General features: G+C 37.5%; 1 protein-coding gene across 3 annotated transcripts in view; it reads left to right on the top strand.

The window, feature by feature from the left end:
• Window positions 1-16,235, top strand: part of Fam204a (family with sequence similarity 204 member A) — a 30,961-nt gene that overhangs the window by 7,311 nt on the left and 7,415 nt on the right. For all 3 annotated transcript variants that reach the window (XM_069988117.1, XM_069988115.1, XM_069988114.1), the window contains exon 6: window positions 9,027-9,116. In XM_069988117.1, the coding sequence (XP_069844218.1) occupies window positions 9,027-9,116 (90 nt within the window). The remainder of the gene's footprint in view (window positions 1-9,026; window positions 9,117-16,235) is intronic.

The following is a 16,235-nucleotide window of genomic DNA, read 5'->3' as shown; positions in this document are numbered from 1 at the left end:
CTTAAGGATAGGCAAAGACTTACTAAAGAATGATCAGTAACATGGATAATGATCTTAGGGAAAGGAACTTCCTGGGACCTTTGATAACTTTAAGAAGGCTGCCCTGGGAAGGTGGCTCAGTGGTAGACCGCTTGCCTTGCATGCCTGAGGCCCAGGGATCGATTCCTCAACACCACATAAGCAAAAAGAAAAAAGCCGGAAGTGGTGCTGTGGCTCAAGTGGTAGAACGCTAGCCTTGAGCTGAAGAGCTGAGGGACAGCACCCAGGCCCAGAGTTCAGGCCCTACAACCAGACCCCCCCCCCAAAAAAAAAAAAAAGAAGGCTGCCCAGATTGGAATGGAGTTGGGTAGCTAGTGGCCCAAGATAAGTTTGATAAATATATCAGCTTAATAAATAATTCAACTCTGAAGATACTCTATTCAAAAGTCTCACAAATGTTTTAATATTCATTTTATTATAAATTAGATAATCTGAAAATGAAACTTAATATGAAGATAGAAACTTATCACATTAGATAAAATAGCTAATTCTGTTTATTTTTCCTTCTCTTTTTATGCAAAACACAAATGAAATTATCTTCAGTGGCCAATGACTCAAAGAACAGTGGACCAAATTAGGGCAGGACCTAAAAGACGTAGTAAGGATATAGATTTGGTTCACAATGAAATTAAGCCATTAGTAAAAGGTTTTAAGTCAAGAGAGAGACATGATCTAATTTATTTAAGGAGAATAGATTGTAGTGTAGTGAAAGTAGATAAGAAAAATTTAATAAACCATTCTTGGGACAAGATGGTCATGGTTTGAACAAAAGTAACGCTGATGAAGATGGAGAAATGTGTGGATGGAATTGAGGTATAGTGGAAAAGTATAATTGACAGTATTTGTCTTTTATCACTTATTAGATCTTAGGAGAGAGCCATTCAAGGTTTTGCCTTAGAAAATGGTGTGTGCGATGATACTAATTGGGAAGTTGAGAAAGATTAGGAGGCGGAAGATTGAGACTGGGGCATAGCCAGCATTCAGTGTGGGACAAGGGGTTTTAAATGGAATATAGGACAGAGTAGGTAAGAAGTGGTTTCATGAAGTGGAGGCTCAGAGGAGACTCTGCACTTGAGGTACACATTTATTGGTGTCAGTCTATAGAACTTGGGAAAGGCTTGAAAGAATAACTCATATTCACATAGAGGATGTTGACAGGCTCTTAGAGCATGGAAATCAAGTGCTGAGTAATAGGGTTAGAGACAGAGGGCTAGTTGAAGTCCAGGTATAATGTGTCTGGTACATAGTTTAGACAGATGCTTTTTGCATGGATTATTGCTATAGACTGCTATATGTACTTAGAGACCTTTGCCATTTTCTGATAACTAGTATTTCCTGAGAAAAATTCTTTGGATTATTTTTTTTTCCCTAGTCGAGGCCTGAATCCAGGGCCTGGGCACTGTCTGTGAGCTTTTTTGCTTAAGGCTAGCTCTCTACCACATAGCTCCACTTTTTAATTTTGTGGTGTGTAATTGGAGATAAGAGTCTCACAGACTTTGCTGCTTGGGCTGGCTTTGAACCATGATCCTCAGATCTCAGCTTCATGAGTAGTTAGGATTACAGGCGTGAACCACCAACACTCACTTCCTCTTGAATTCATTATTTGGTGGTATTGTAGCACTGAAGCAGCCTACATTAAGGGGCTATCACAATAGAATTTGTTGTTTTGTTTCTTGAGATGGAATTTTGTTGTCTTGCCCAGGTTGGTGTTGAATTCCTGGGACTCAAATGATGTCCTGTCTCAGTCTTTCAGTAGCTGGACCTATAGGCGCACACCACCGCATGTGACGCTTTTATTCCAGCTTTCTAAAGAATTCTTATCATCTGGATATAGTCACTAGAACATTGGGTAACTGGAACCAGCACCACTTTCTGTAGCTAATTACTGCTACTGAGCAATTATCTCCAGCAGGTCTAGAAATGATGAATTTCGTGCAAAGAAAGATCACTAGCATAGTTGAAAGGGAAACCCAGGTTTCATGACACTGCTCTTGAGTTTCCCGGGCTCACTGCACAAGGGGTAGTGACCTTTTGGAAGTATAATTGCTTTGCACTTGACCCTTGTGATTGTGGTGGGCTGGAAGGAGAGCATTGTGGCAAGGCTGCTCTTGGTTGTATCAGATTTGTTCTAAAGCATCAGGGAGGCTCATGCTCTTCCTCCCGGTGCATGGTCTGTTTCTGGCACATGTGGTGTAGAGTCCCAGTCACTGATGGGGGACTTTGAGAGAGTGAATGGTTAAATATTGGACTTAAAAGTTTTACTTGTGAGTTAAATGACCTGAGTATTTGTTATGTTCTCTCATTACTTTTATTGACTTTAGAATGTTTAAGTCGTTTCTTAGCGAAGTTGAAGCCATGAAAAACTTAGCCATTCTAAAAGCAGAAATGTCAGGGATAGGTTTTGAAGTCTACTAGAATTTTATTATCATCCTATATATGAAATTGTATCTTCTTAATCCTGGCCACATGTGGCTATTTTGCATTTTATGGTCTAGAATTTGATGTTTGTGGAGTTTCAGGGATTATTTATACAAAAAAATTTTTTTTTCTGTCAGTCATGGGGGCTTGAACTGTGGGCCTGGGCTCTGTCTCCCTCAACTCTTTAGCTCAAGGCATGCTCTCTACCACTTGAACCACAGCGCCACGTCTGGTTTTCTGGTGGTTTATTGGAGATAAGAGTCTCACGGACTTTTCTGCCTGGGCTTGCTTTGAACTGCGATCCTAGATCACAACCTCCTTAATAGCTAAGATTACAGGCATGAGCCACCAGCATCCATCTACAAAATCTTTTAAACAGCTCAGGTTTTGGAATTAGTGTTCTATCTTGTGTTATGCCTTAGAATATTGAAGCAGAATATTATATGTCAAAGGCCATTTTAAAAGTGAGATCTCTAAGGGAAATTGCTCTAAGTCCCAGTGACCTAAATATATAACTTTGGGTTCTCTTAATGCAGACCTTCCTCTATATAAAGGCATCTGGCTAAGAAAGTTATGACAGTATTCTAGCCAAGGAAATATTGTGGCAAGGCTTGTATTTATTCAGGATTTTGCTAGCATTTAAGATGTACAAATAAATGCAAGCATGAAAAGAAAGGGAGGATTTAGTGAAGCCAAATTATCTCATTTGCTCTTGGGACTGTGGTGTTATTGATTTTTTGTTTTATTTTGTTTTTGTTTTTGTTTTTGTTGGGGGGGGGGTCTGGTCATGGGGCCTGAACTCAGGGCCTGAGTGCTGTCCCTCAGCTCTTCAGCTCAAGGCTAGTGCTCTACCACTTGAGCCACAGCGCCACTTCCGGCTTTTTTCTTTTTGCTTATGTGGTGCTGAGGAATTAAACCCAGGGCCTCAGGCATGCAAGGCAAGCGCTCTACCACTGAGTCACCTTCCCAGCCCAGTGTGGTGTAATTGAATACCAGCAAGTCCACACTGATTCTTTGGTTTAGGATCATGGTTTTACATGGCACCTCTTTTGCTGTCGTGGTGAAATGTCTTCTGTGATCCAACAGTAAATAATCTTTAAAGGATGTCCATATTGGAGGCATCAAGATAAAAGTTATGAATAAATGTAAGTCTAGAATGCTAACTCTGTTCAGGAAATCTAGTGGGGATTGAGCAAACCTGCCATGCAGCATGGGAAAAAGTAAACATGATATCTATAGTCCATTCTTTTCTTTTGCTGCAGCAACAACTCATCTGTTACCATTTCTTAGAGAGCCTTTTTATTTTGTTTTCACTCAAACCCTTCAAGAACAGTAAAGCAAAACAAACTTCTGAATTTTGTGTCTGTCCTGAGATCCTCCCACCCCCTTGCTTTGGAACAGTGCCAAGTTTAAACTGTTGCTCAATAGAGAATGAGAATATGTATTAAAAGCTCTGCTGTCCCCTGCTTGCAAAAACAGTGCAGAAAGGCTTGCATCTTTTAAATATAATCTAATAGCCAAGCTGTTTTAAAATATTCTTTGTGCTAAATAAGCTATAATTGTGTTCCTGGCAGCAGGTCTGGACTTAATAATAATTCTTAACCATAGCATAATTATTTTGAATCTATTTCACTCATTAACTTTACTATAAATGCCTCCGGTATTCTATAGTTGACTCAGTTTGATTAGTGAGTCAGCAGAGGGTGTGTGTGTGTGTGTGTGTGTGTGTGTGTGTGTGTGTGTGTGTGTGTGTGTGTGTGTGTGTGTGTGTGTGTGTGTGTGTGTGTGTGTGTGTGTGTGTGTGTGTGTGTGTGTGTGTGTGTGTGTGTGTGTGTGTGTGTGTGTGTGTGTGTGTGTGTTAGATACCTTTTAGACTGAAAACTTAAAAGTATTTTTTACTAATTTTTAGAGTTACTGTGCAGCATTGTTTTAAAGTTGTTATGAGAGGAAGCTGTTGAGTAGTGTAGCTTTTTCAAACGTTTTTTTAATCTTTTAGTGGAGTACTTCTTTGTCCAGACTCTTATGCAGAACTCCCACACATCAATCAAATAATAGCTAAGGTTGCCTTTGAGTAGATGAGGAGGGAGGTGGAGAAGTAGGGGAGTGTTGTGGTGTGGTACTCTGAAGTTCACCTGTGTTAGTTACAAAGCATTCTCTCTTGACCCCTGGTGATTCCTGTAAGGAGTGCAGGCAGAGCCCATGTTACTCTGTAACCCAGATGAAGAAACTTACTCTCAGCATAACTGGTTAGAGAATATAAATAGCAGGTAAATAAAAGAACACTAAACTCATATCATTTGGTTCCAAGGCTAGATTTTACTAAAATAATAGCTGAGCTTAGTTTTTTCTTATCTGTCTCAAATGATTTAAGCATTAGTTAAGGTAACAAAATCATAAATATATAATTTGTTAATAAATTATTTGTATTTATATTGTCCTATCCCCCTTTTTTTGAGAAATTGGCTCATTTTTCCTAGATATTTAAGTTTAGTCAGTACTAAAGCAAATTTCAGTAGGTTATTTATATTATGTTTATTTATATTAAGTTCAATATATTCAGCCAGGCACTGGTGGTTCATGCCTGTAATCCTAGCCACTCAGCAGGCTGAGATCTGAGTATCGAGGTTCAAAGCCATCCTGAGCAGGGAAGTCCGTGGAATTCTTATCTCCAGTAAACCACCAGAAAACCAGAAGTGGTGCTGTGGCTCAAATGGTAGAGCACTAGCCTTGAACTCAAGAGCTGAGGGACAGTGCCCAGGCCCAAAGTTTAAGCCCCATGACTGACAAAAAAAAAAAAAAAAGTTGAATATGTTGTTAAACAAATAGATTTCTGCAAAATATACTGTGGTATAGTTTGAGTTGAAGCATTTTAATCACGTATTTAAAGAATCTCTGCATGTGCACGTATGAGTTTATAATATTAACCCTCGTGCCCATAAATTGTGGTCATGTCTGTAGTCGTGCCATCTTTGACGTCTGTAGCAAAGCTTCGCTAATTAGAGGGTAGTGGGTGCCTCATGGGAACCTGTTAGGTACCGCCCTTAGATGGATTTTCCACCTGTGGCCAAATTGCCATTCCTATGTGTCTTTGTCTGTGTTGAGACATATCTTAAGCAAAATTCTGATTCTAGCCAAAAAAGTTAGATGTATACCAAGCAGTACAGCCCTCGTCAGTGCCCTGCCCCTCCCACCACTCTCTGCTGTGAAAGATACCCTGGGTATGTCAAAAGCTGCTCCAGGGTCCAACTTAAAAGTTTCTGTGACTACTTTCTTTCCCCAGAATTGAACTGTTAGGACTTGGACTTGGGTCTGAGTCCTTGAAGAACTATGGTGAGGTCTGTAGCAATGAGATCAAGCCTTTTCTGGCCTTAATGACATCTTAATATCACTTACTGAATGATTGCTATATTCTGAAAATTGGACTAGATACTTTTGTACCTTGTACAGAGAGTGGTTTGATTCTTGCTTAATTGCGTATGTGCTAACTTTAACCCGTTGATGTTTAGAAACGTACCCAGGGTTGTTTAGTGCATGAGTTAGTATCCAGCCTGGGGCTCAACAGCTGAGCTGTTGGTAAACTGCTGTGAACTTTAATTCTTAAGGAGATGGGAAGGTTTTATAGGAAAAAAATATTTCAAAAACAGAAGCATTTTACATGTATTTGAAATGTTAATGTGTTCTTACAGATACACAACTTGAGTGTATATATAGAATAAAAACATTTCAAAAGTAAAAAAGGAATACTTTTATTTTACCGTAATTGTATGAAAGAAGAGAAAAAGGAAAGAACAGTTATATCTAGAAAAACAAACAATTTCTGAAAGCTAAATACAAAGTTGAAAACATAGTAAAAATCTAGGATTTTATTTCTAGGAAGGCATTGTGACTTCTCAATCAGCAATCTCATATTCTTTGAGAAGTCTGAGACTTAGGAGAAGGATCTGATTACCCAGAGCTGTAACTACGTTCTCCTGGTCTGAATAGCTTAGGGGAATGGAAATTATTATTTTTAAAATTATTTATTTAATGCTGTACTGAGGTTTGAACTCAGGATTTCATGCTTGCTAGGCATGAAATTCTTCTGCCTAAATCACCAGCCTTTTTTGCTTTGGTTATTTTTAAGATAGGATCTTGCTTTCTGCCCAAGGTAGCCTAGATCACATAAATGTTTCCCACATAGGTGAGATGACAGGTACCACCACACTCAGCCTTTTCTTTTGAGATGGGGTATCATCACCAACATTTTTTTTTGCTTGGGATGGCCTGGAATTATGATACTCCTCATCTCAGCCCATCTTAGCTATGATGACAAGTGTACACCACAGTGCCCAAGTATTGGTTGAAGTAAGTTTTTTGAGTCCTTGCAGTCTTCCTGATGTGATCCTTTTAAAGTAGCTTACAGATGTGAGCAACTGGCATCTGTCTGGATTTGTAATTTTAACTGACTTTTAAGTAAAAATTGTACCTATAATAAGCTCATCAGTTCATACGAGTTCCTAGAAAATGGGTATGTTCTCTCTCACGGACATTAAATTTGGAGCTGTAGCTCCATGGCAACCAAAGGACAATAACAAGTTGGTACAGTATGAAGACAGCTGGCTTCTTCTTGGGTATCTGTGATGAAAAAAGAGTGGATACCTCTTTATTCCTTGATCTGTGGTCATTCTAGGTTCTGGTATAAATGAGCACAGAACCCAGGTCTCTTAAATCTCAGAAAGCCTAGAAAAGAGGGAGGGAACTGAGCTGCTGTATGGAACCAGCAAGGCAGACTTGAGAGTGAATTAGTGAACAAATTGCTGAGGTGAAAGACTGGAGCAAGTCTGAGATGATTGACTAATTACATAAACTCTGAGGTGAGCTATCAGATTACCTGAATCTCGGATGCCAGAGCAATTGAATTTGATACTCATGTTTTGCTTCATCAGTCCCAGTGGTATTTGAGGAAGTACCTAATATTTTGCACTGGAAGGAGAAGTCATTAACATTAAAAAAAATAACTATTTTTAGTAAAAATTAAATGATGTGTGGTTTTAAGTGTAGGTTTTATACTAAGGTTTGGAAGCCAAGATGGTGAAGATATTTTCTCAGCCTACAAGAAATATTTGTTAGTAACTGGAAAGAATTACATACATGTAGTAACACATAACCCTGGTTAAAAATACTTGAGCAGAAGGGCATTATTTCTTGATATTACTGTATGGAATTCTCTTGAGGACTTCAAGATGATAATGTTAAAAATGTTCCCAATGTGGGAACATTGGGTGTGGTCCTTTCATTATTGATGCAAGCATGAAGTACTGCAGGTGAGCCTAAGTGTAATAGAACAGACTGAGTACTTCCTGTGTGGATGGATGTGGGTATATTTGGGACTATACCAAGCCAGTTATGTCCTGACTGATCATAGAACCCAAGAGAAGAAACAGGCAGTGTGTCAGATCAGTGAGTGCTGAAGGGAAGCATATGGCACAGTGACAGTATAGAGTGGAAAGCCCACTGGTATAGGTGTGGGGAAGGGTGGCAGATCAATGGGGCTACAGTATAGGGAAACAGAGAAAATAGTAGCATTTGAAAATAGACAGTGAATGAAGAACATCACAGAAAGAGGTATGTTGACAAAATGACAAATGTGAAGAGATTAGGAAGCTTAGTATATCTGGAGCTGAGGTGGAGGAAACAGTCATATAGTTGAAACACTCTGGAATTTGATTTGCATTGTGGCATAAGTTCCTTAGCTTTGCATGGACCAGAGTAGTTGATGGATTGACAAGACCAGAATGGTACTTCAATTGCATGATTGGAGTGGTATTGGCCAAAGAGTGTAGAATTTTGAGATAAGTAGAGTCAGAGATTCCTGAAAATAAAAGATGTTGAAAGAGTCAGGATGTTGTTCCAGAGAAATATCTGGAAGATTGGACAAGAATAGGAAGAAAGCATTGGAGACATTACGAAGGATAATTAAATGAAGGTCTCCCAATAGTGTGGGAATAAGCAAAGAAGCTGGTTGATTTCCCAGGTCTTTAGATAGAAGGAACTGGAACTTCTTTAGAGAAGGAACTGGAAGGGAACACTTGTCACTTAATCATGGGCATCAGGAATGAGTGTGGCTGAGAATGAAGGCTCTGAGCAACTCTGCATTTATATACTGGGCACTTCAGGCTCTGTTTTCTCATCCTTAAACATTAGCTAACATTATTTCAGGGATTATAGGGTTAAGTCAACTTTCTCAATAGTAACAAACCCAGGGTCTGCCACATAAGGGCCCTAAACCTTAAGTACTACATAATTTTTGTTCTCTCATTAACATTATTAAGGGAAAACGCTGAATTCACACAAAAGAAATCTGAATTTGTGTGTCCTTTTATTATTATTTTGAGAAGTTAGGTGACTTTGGGTAAGTAATTTATTGTTTCTGAGACTTACCATCTGTAAATGTAATAGCTGTTGCCTACAGTTACTGTGAGAGAGAAATGATCGTAATGTATTTGGTTTAATCCTATGAAATAGTTTTGGCTAGCAGATGGTTGACTTTCTTTGCTGCCCTTAATTTGTAGGTTTCTTTTTCTTTCTAGTCAGGTCTCGAAAAGAGGATAGACCAGGCTGTGGAAGAATGGGATGTTGAGAAGGCTGAAGAACTCAGCAACCAGCTAGCTACTCGGGAGGTGAGTTAAACTGATAGATAATACATTGTATTTCCAGACTTTCTCAAGGGAATATATATTCTTTTTATGATAATACGTTCAGTATTGTTTCTTGTTTCCTTTCTTCCTTCATTTATACTTATTTTAAAATGCTAGCTTTGTTTTTGTCTTTAATGTTTTAAAATTATTCTGGTCTAAAACTAGGTTTGGAAATAATCCATAGTTATATTTGACCTTAATTTTACCTAAGTCAGAGAGGCTAGTTTCTTTTTTTTTTTTCTTTTTCTTTTTAATCCTAGAAGTACTAGAATTTAGCTCGAGGTTTTGTGTTTGCTAGGCAGGCACTATATTGCTTGAGCCACATCTCTTAGCCTTTTTTCTGGGTTTTGGTTTTGTTTTTGTGCAGGTATTAGAGCTTCAACTCCAAGCCTTTCATTTTTTAAACTGTAATTTTATTGTTATTATTAAGGTGTTGTACAGAGGAGTTGCCATTTCAAGTCCCTTTCTTTTTGGACAATGTCACCCCTTCTTTCACTTTCCCCCTTGACCATCATCATGTGTCAGAAAGCCATCTCTGGTGGTGCTATGGTCTTTGCCCACTTTTTCCTCTGTTTTTTTTACCACAAGCCTTAAGGATCTTGTGAGTTTTATTTATTTATTGTCTTTATTGTTGTTTGTTTTAATTTTTGAGATAGAGTATTTCTCACTGTGAGCTCAGGCTGACCTCGAACCCTCAGTCTTCCTTCCTTTGCTTCCTAAGTGCTAGGATTATAGGTATATGACACCAGGCCCAGCTGGAGTTTTACATTCTTTTCCTAGGAAAAAATAAATTCAGAAGAGAGGCTTAGAGATTTAGAATTATCATTTTAAAACACTTTTAAAATCATTTGTCACCTTAAATTTTACTATGTGTAATATCGTGTCCATGTGTGTTAATAGCTAACATAAAGGAAATTATAAAGTTGTGAACTTCAGCTTGGACATAATAAGAACCTAGTGTAAATAATTATTTGACTTTTCAAGATAAATGAATTAACTTTTTTTTTTTTTTTTTTTTTGCCAGTTTTGGGGCTTGAATTCATGGCCTGGGCTTTATCCCTGATTTTTTGGTGTTCAAGGCTGTCGCTCTATTACTTGAGCCACAGTGCCACAGATCTCAGCCTCCTGAGTAGCTAGGATTACAGTCATGAGCCACTAGCTCTTTAAGTTGACTTTTTAAAAACTGTCCTTTATAGTGGTAAAATAATCCATCAGATTATTATTTAATCACTTTTAAATGTATGATTTAATGCCTTTAAAATCATTCAGGTTGTGCAGCCATTACCAGCATCCCTCTGTAGAACTCTAATCTTACAAAACCACAACTTTGTACCCATAAATAAATAGTAACTCCTCCCTCCCCTTCACCCAGCCCTTGACACAGACATCCATTTCTATCTCTATGAATTTGATACTACATATAGGTAGAATCTTGGCTCCCTTTAAAACATATGGAAACATGTTATTGGTTACTATTGGATTCTGGCTAATCTGGAGTACTGGTGGTTGTAGTAAATACTTGAAAGTAAAGGGTAAGACAGTGCAGGTCCCACTGTTAAAGTGTAGGTACCATGTGATCCATCTGTGGCCAGCATTTTTCTTAATAGCTATTTTTGTTTATTGGCACCTCTCCCTGAAGCGAGGGGAATTCACAGAGAAACATTCATGTCACTGCAGGTTCCAAGTTCCTTTTAGTACATTTAAGAATACATTTAAGAATATAAGTTCAACACATCGTAGTTTTTTTTAAAGAAATTGTGAAATTATTTCAGACTTGTTTGTAAAGATTTCCTCTAATCTGTAAACTACTTAAGTGTGCAACTTTCCTACTAATTTTTTTGTTAGCAAGGAAAAGTTTGGAGCATCAATGGCTCGCACCTTACAGTCCTACCTCTCAAGAGGCTGATATCTGAGGTTCAGGACCAGCCAAGGCAGACAAATCTGTGACACTCTTATCACCAATTAATCAGCAAAAAGCCAGAACTGGAGGCGTGGCGCCAGTGGTAGAGCTTTGGCGTTCATTTTTTTTAAAAAGCCAAATGAGAGAGCTCTAGGCCCTGTTTTACACCTCAGAAATGCCTCCTGCCCACCCCCACCTCACCTCCCAAAAGAGGGAAATTTTGTTTTCTCTAGTCTCTGACATTTCTTTTTGCTGTCAGGTTTCTTTAATCTGGAATAGTTACTCTTGGTGTCTCAAAACTAACATTTTTGAGGAGTAGAGGCCAGTTAGTTTGTGCATACCCCTAGATTTATCTGATGTTTATTCCTGGTTATTTGCAGAAGTATCTGGTGGCTTTTTCCATGTAAGCTGTCCAGAGGCATATACACTGTCTTTTGTCTCACTGTGTGATAATGTGACTTTGGTCATTGAATTAAGGTGGTATCCTTGGGTTGTTATTGTTAAGTTGTATTTTTCTCTGGTTAATGAGTGAATGTCTTGTAGGGAGGTGGGAGGTAGTCTGAGAATGTATTCTCTCTTACTATACTTCCACATTAATTTTAGCATTTATTACTAAAACGTTTTTAATTATCTTTTAAAAAGCTATATAGAAGAGTTGACATTCAGCAAAGCAGTTTATGAATACAGTGCATCTTGATTAGTGTCACTCTTTCAACATCGTTTCTTGCTTGAGACAATTATTATGAAGACTTAGATCTTTAACTGTAGTGTGTGTGTGTGATTTCTTTTTTTTGGTATTGGGGCTTGAACCCAGGGCATTGGCATTGTACTAGTTGCTAGGCAAGCTCTTTTCCACTAAGGTACACCCCAACCCAACTTTAGATCTTTAAAATACCAGTTAGTGATACTTTTCATTTTAACTTGGGAAACCAGCTTGGCTTGAGATACTGGATTATAGTCCTTTTCTGAATCCATGTTAAATCTCTCAGTAAACCTAGATAATATTCTAAATGATGTCCTAGGCTGGAATGAGAGCATCATATGACACTGCCAATGAGCAGTGGCATTGTTGCAACAGTGTGGCCTACCTGCCCAACCCATTTACCAGTGAGCTTACCTGTATGCAGTTGCCTGGCCCAACACTCAGAAACAGTGCATTGAGGCCTCAGAAGTGGGTGTCTCTTTAAGAATAGGAAGGCTTTATATATATATATATATATATATATCTTCACCTATGGATCCTAGTCATTTCTATTTTTGTTTAATAATTCATCTATGCATTAAAATGTGCTAAAAAAAAAAAAACAGGAAGGTTATAGCCAGGCGCCAGCGGCTCACGCTGTAATCCTAGCTACTCAGGAGGCTGAGATCTGAGGATCACGGTTCAAAGCCAGCCCAGGCAGGAAAGTCCATGAAACTATCTCCAATAAACACTCAGAAAACCAGAAGTGGCACTGTAGCTCAAGTGGTAGAGTGCTCGCCTTGAGGTGAAGAGCTGAGGGACAGTGCTCAGGCCCAGAGTTCAAGCCCCATGACCGACAAAAAAAAAAAAAAAAGAATAGGAAGGTTTATTTTGGTGTTTTGTCATCCTGCTATTTTACAAATGGGAATTTTATAATATTGACTACATGTTTTCCATACTTCTTAACAAGTGAGATTGCTTTAGGAAATGTCTGATATTTTCAGCACTTAGGAAGACAGTAAACATTTTTCTTAGTTGTCCTTTTCACGTCCATATAAATATAACTCGGTTCTGGTAGAGCAAACTAAAGTTATTTAGTATGATATTAAAGAATTCTGATTTACAGGTAAAATAATAATTTGGGCTCTGTAATTTTTCTTGGATAAATGGAAAAACATCTAGAAAATGTTTGCTGTTCAGACACAGACATTGGAGAGACACTGATGCTGAATTAATCACCTACAAAGAATAATTAATATTAGATTCTTGACTGGACAATTTACTTTGAGGTTTGAATTCTCATATCCATCCCTTTAGTGACAGTCACTGTAGATATGATAGCAAGATTTGGAGATGTGTAAGTGTAGGATAGAAGCCCTTTATAGATTAAGTGTATACATTTATGGTAGGTGTCCTGTTGGAAACGAGATATGTTAGATTTTAATCAGTACTGTTTCTGTTGTTTTTTCCCCAAGAAGCAGTGACTGGTACCAGCTGATAAAGCTTTTGTTCTAGACAAAAATCCTAAAGTTCTTAAAAGCCCTTTCCAATAAGTCAAACAAATTTTTGGTGTTTAACATTTGTAAGACTGTGAGACCAGTAGGGCAATAGCCATTTTGGGAAAAAATAAATAAAGCTAGAAGTAGAGTCATGTGTACAAATATGCCTTGAAAACAGTTCTTCAAAAACAGTCTGCCAAAATAAGTTGTCAGTGTGCTGTTGTCATGACACAGCAAGCATTCCTTAAATGCAGGACAACAGGAGGTAGTTAAATTGTGCTTGGTTTTCTTGTCATGGTGAGATGCTCTGAAATTGCCCCTCTTATTGATTTAACCCTTTAAGGGGAAATAAAGAGGAGATATAGATTTAAGTTTATGTCAGACTGATATAATTTCTAATTTGGGGGCGGAGGAGGTTTTCTTTTTTAAATTTTCTTTAAAAAAATTTGTGCCATTCCTGGAGCTTGCACTCAGGGTTTAAGCTCTGTCCCTGAGCTTTTGTTGTCAAAACTAGCATCATACCACTTTGAACCACAGCTCCACTTCCAGTTCCAGCTTTTTGTGGTTAATTGGAGTTAAGAGACTCACAGACTTTCTTGCCTGGGCTGGCTTTGAGCCTTAATCCTTAGATCTCAACCTCCTGAGTAACTAGGATTAGAGGTGTGAGTCATCTGTACCTGGCTGAAAGTTTTTCTTAAAAAAAAAATATAGATAGATAGACACATAATATGCATGATGCATACATACACACATTTGAACATATTTGTGATTTGTTAACTTCAGACTTACACAAATCCATCAAAACAAATACTTAGAAATGAAGTTCTAAAGCCTAGATTGAACTAGGTAGGTAGGAGTTAGGTTATATCTCATACTTTGTAAGAGAAATTTTGGCTTAAGTATTTTCTTGTTAGCTGCTAGAGTTTAAAACCCATTCGTTCTGGCAGCAGAGCTGTGTTCTCCCTGAGAGATGAGTCACCCTACATTAACTAGATGTACTCAGCAGATTTCAGTTGTACCTGTATACTGTCAAAGCAGAAATGAATGAGGGCTACTTGTAAATTTAATTTGAGCTTTGTATAGCTTATGCCCGATTAAGCCTTTCCTGTAAGGAATTAAAACAGGATACTCATTGGCAGCATGAAGTAAACTAGACTTTTTGAAAATACCAGTACTTCATGTTGTGACAATATAATAATATTGTGCAACCTGCAAAGAGTAGTCATGTTATTCTTTGAGGATTTGCAAGATATTATTCACATCTGAGATAGTTTAGTTATAATCCTCTGCCATCCTCAACAAGGCCAAAGCCTTTAGATTTAGTGATAGGATAAAATGTCTCATTTTTTAAAGCTTATCTAACTTATAAATGAGGACCAGGACAGTGACTCACTATTAAGCATAATACTCATTTAGGATCTAACCAAAGTGTCACAGGTAGAAATGATTATATGTATAGTTTTAATATTAGCCTTTTTATAGATATAAGTAGGATAAGTTAAACCACAAATTTAATAAAGTGGGCTGTTTGAGTATTTGTATTTCAAAACATAGATTCAAAACAGATTTCAAAACATTGTTTGTAAATATTTTTATAAAGAAGCTAGCTTTTTAAAATTAAACTTTGAAGTAAATTGCATTCTTTCATAGCTAAGTAAATTCAATGTTCACTAAATTTGAGCAGAGTATTAATTTGTACCCTATGCTCTGTATTTAGACCAATTGCTCAAAAAATCTGCAAGTGTTTTTCCTAGTTATGTATACATTTGAGGAGATAGGTTCTGCTTTTTATGTTAACATCTGAAAAGGAGTCCTTCAGAAATGTTCTGGATGCTATAGCGTGTGCTCTAATATTCAGGATTTTTCCAAGTCAAGTTATTATTAGGCTTTGGTTTTCCTGAGAGGGTTTGACTACATACAATCCACCCTTTTTCATCTCAGTTGTTACTTTTATGTAGATGTAAGTGCTCTTGATGGAAGAAGAGCTAAATTCCCCCTCCACATGGAAGCTTCTTGAACAATAAAAATTTGACAGATTTATTCATCAAAGTACCTGAACTATTATCACATCTGGAGTTGAAATTTGAAACATATACTCAAATTTTCAAACTTAAAATTTAGAGTTGCTGTCAAACCTAAAGTTATATCTGGTCAGAGCTATTATGTTTGCAAAAAATAGCAATGAAGCAATTCTTTTATTTCGGAACCCTTTAATCTATACTCCAGAGAATAAAATTGTTTTCATCTCATTTTTTGAATGCTTTCTTTGAGTAGAAATATCTTGGAACCAAGTTTCTGAGACTAAAACAATCTGCTCAGATGCAAAGTTGAACACTGTATTCCAATTAGCTACTGGAAAAGCTGATCATGGGAACCTGTGACCCTACTGCAGCAGGGCTGGTCCTTTCTATGCTCATAATTACTATGTTTTCTAGCCACAGAAGATAGGGTAAATATGTTAAAAATGCATTGCATGTTGTTTGTTTGGGTATGTTAAGAATATAAATTTTTATCTCCATTTCAGCATATTTTATGAAAAGATTTTACTTTGATGGAAATTATTTTGTTGTTTGCACTAGGGTTGTGTATGACAAATTCTAATTATAGATTTTTTTAAACTTAGTTATTTTGTTCAGAGTCTGTAGTTTCTTGGAAAAATATATATTATAGCTTTCTAATTTTACTATTCTGTATTTGAATGATTCCTTGATGTTTCATTTATTTCTCTTTCTAGCTAGGCAATAGAGTTCAGTAGTGTTTTCTTTTTGGCCTGTTTTTACTGGTTCGCAGTGGTAGAGAATATTGGACACCAGGAGGAGATATAGGCCATTGTTTCTAAGCGGCCTATTGGTCACCTGGGAAGGTGGGAACTCTGGCCCTTGGGAGATGTATAGCTAACAGAAACACCCTTAGCTTAGCTTGGTCATCGCTCAGTGCTTTTTCACTTAAGCATTCTTCCATGTACCATTTTGTAGTCTGCCCATAGTCTGCAGGGCTCTAACATGGTTGTTGAAATTCTT

Source organism: Dipodomys merriami, unplaced genomic scaffold (assembly GCF_024711535.1).
Source record: "Dipodomys merriami isolate MVZ:Mamm:240054 unplaced genomic scaffold, mDipMer1.0.p SCAF_35, whole genome shotgun sequence".
Taxonomy (NCBI): domain Eukaryota; kingdom Metazoa; phylum Chordata; class Mammalia; order Rodentia; family Heteromyidae; genus Dipodomys; species Dipodomys merriami.
This window is presented reverse-complemented; position numbering and strand designations above follow the sequence as displayed.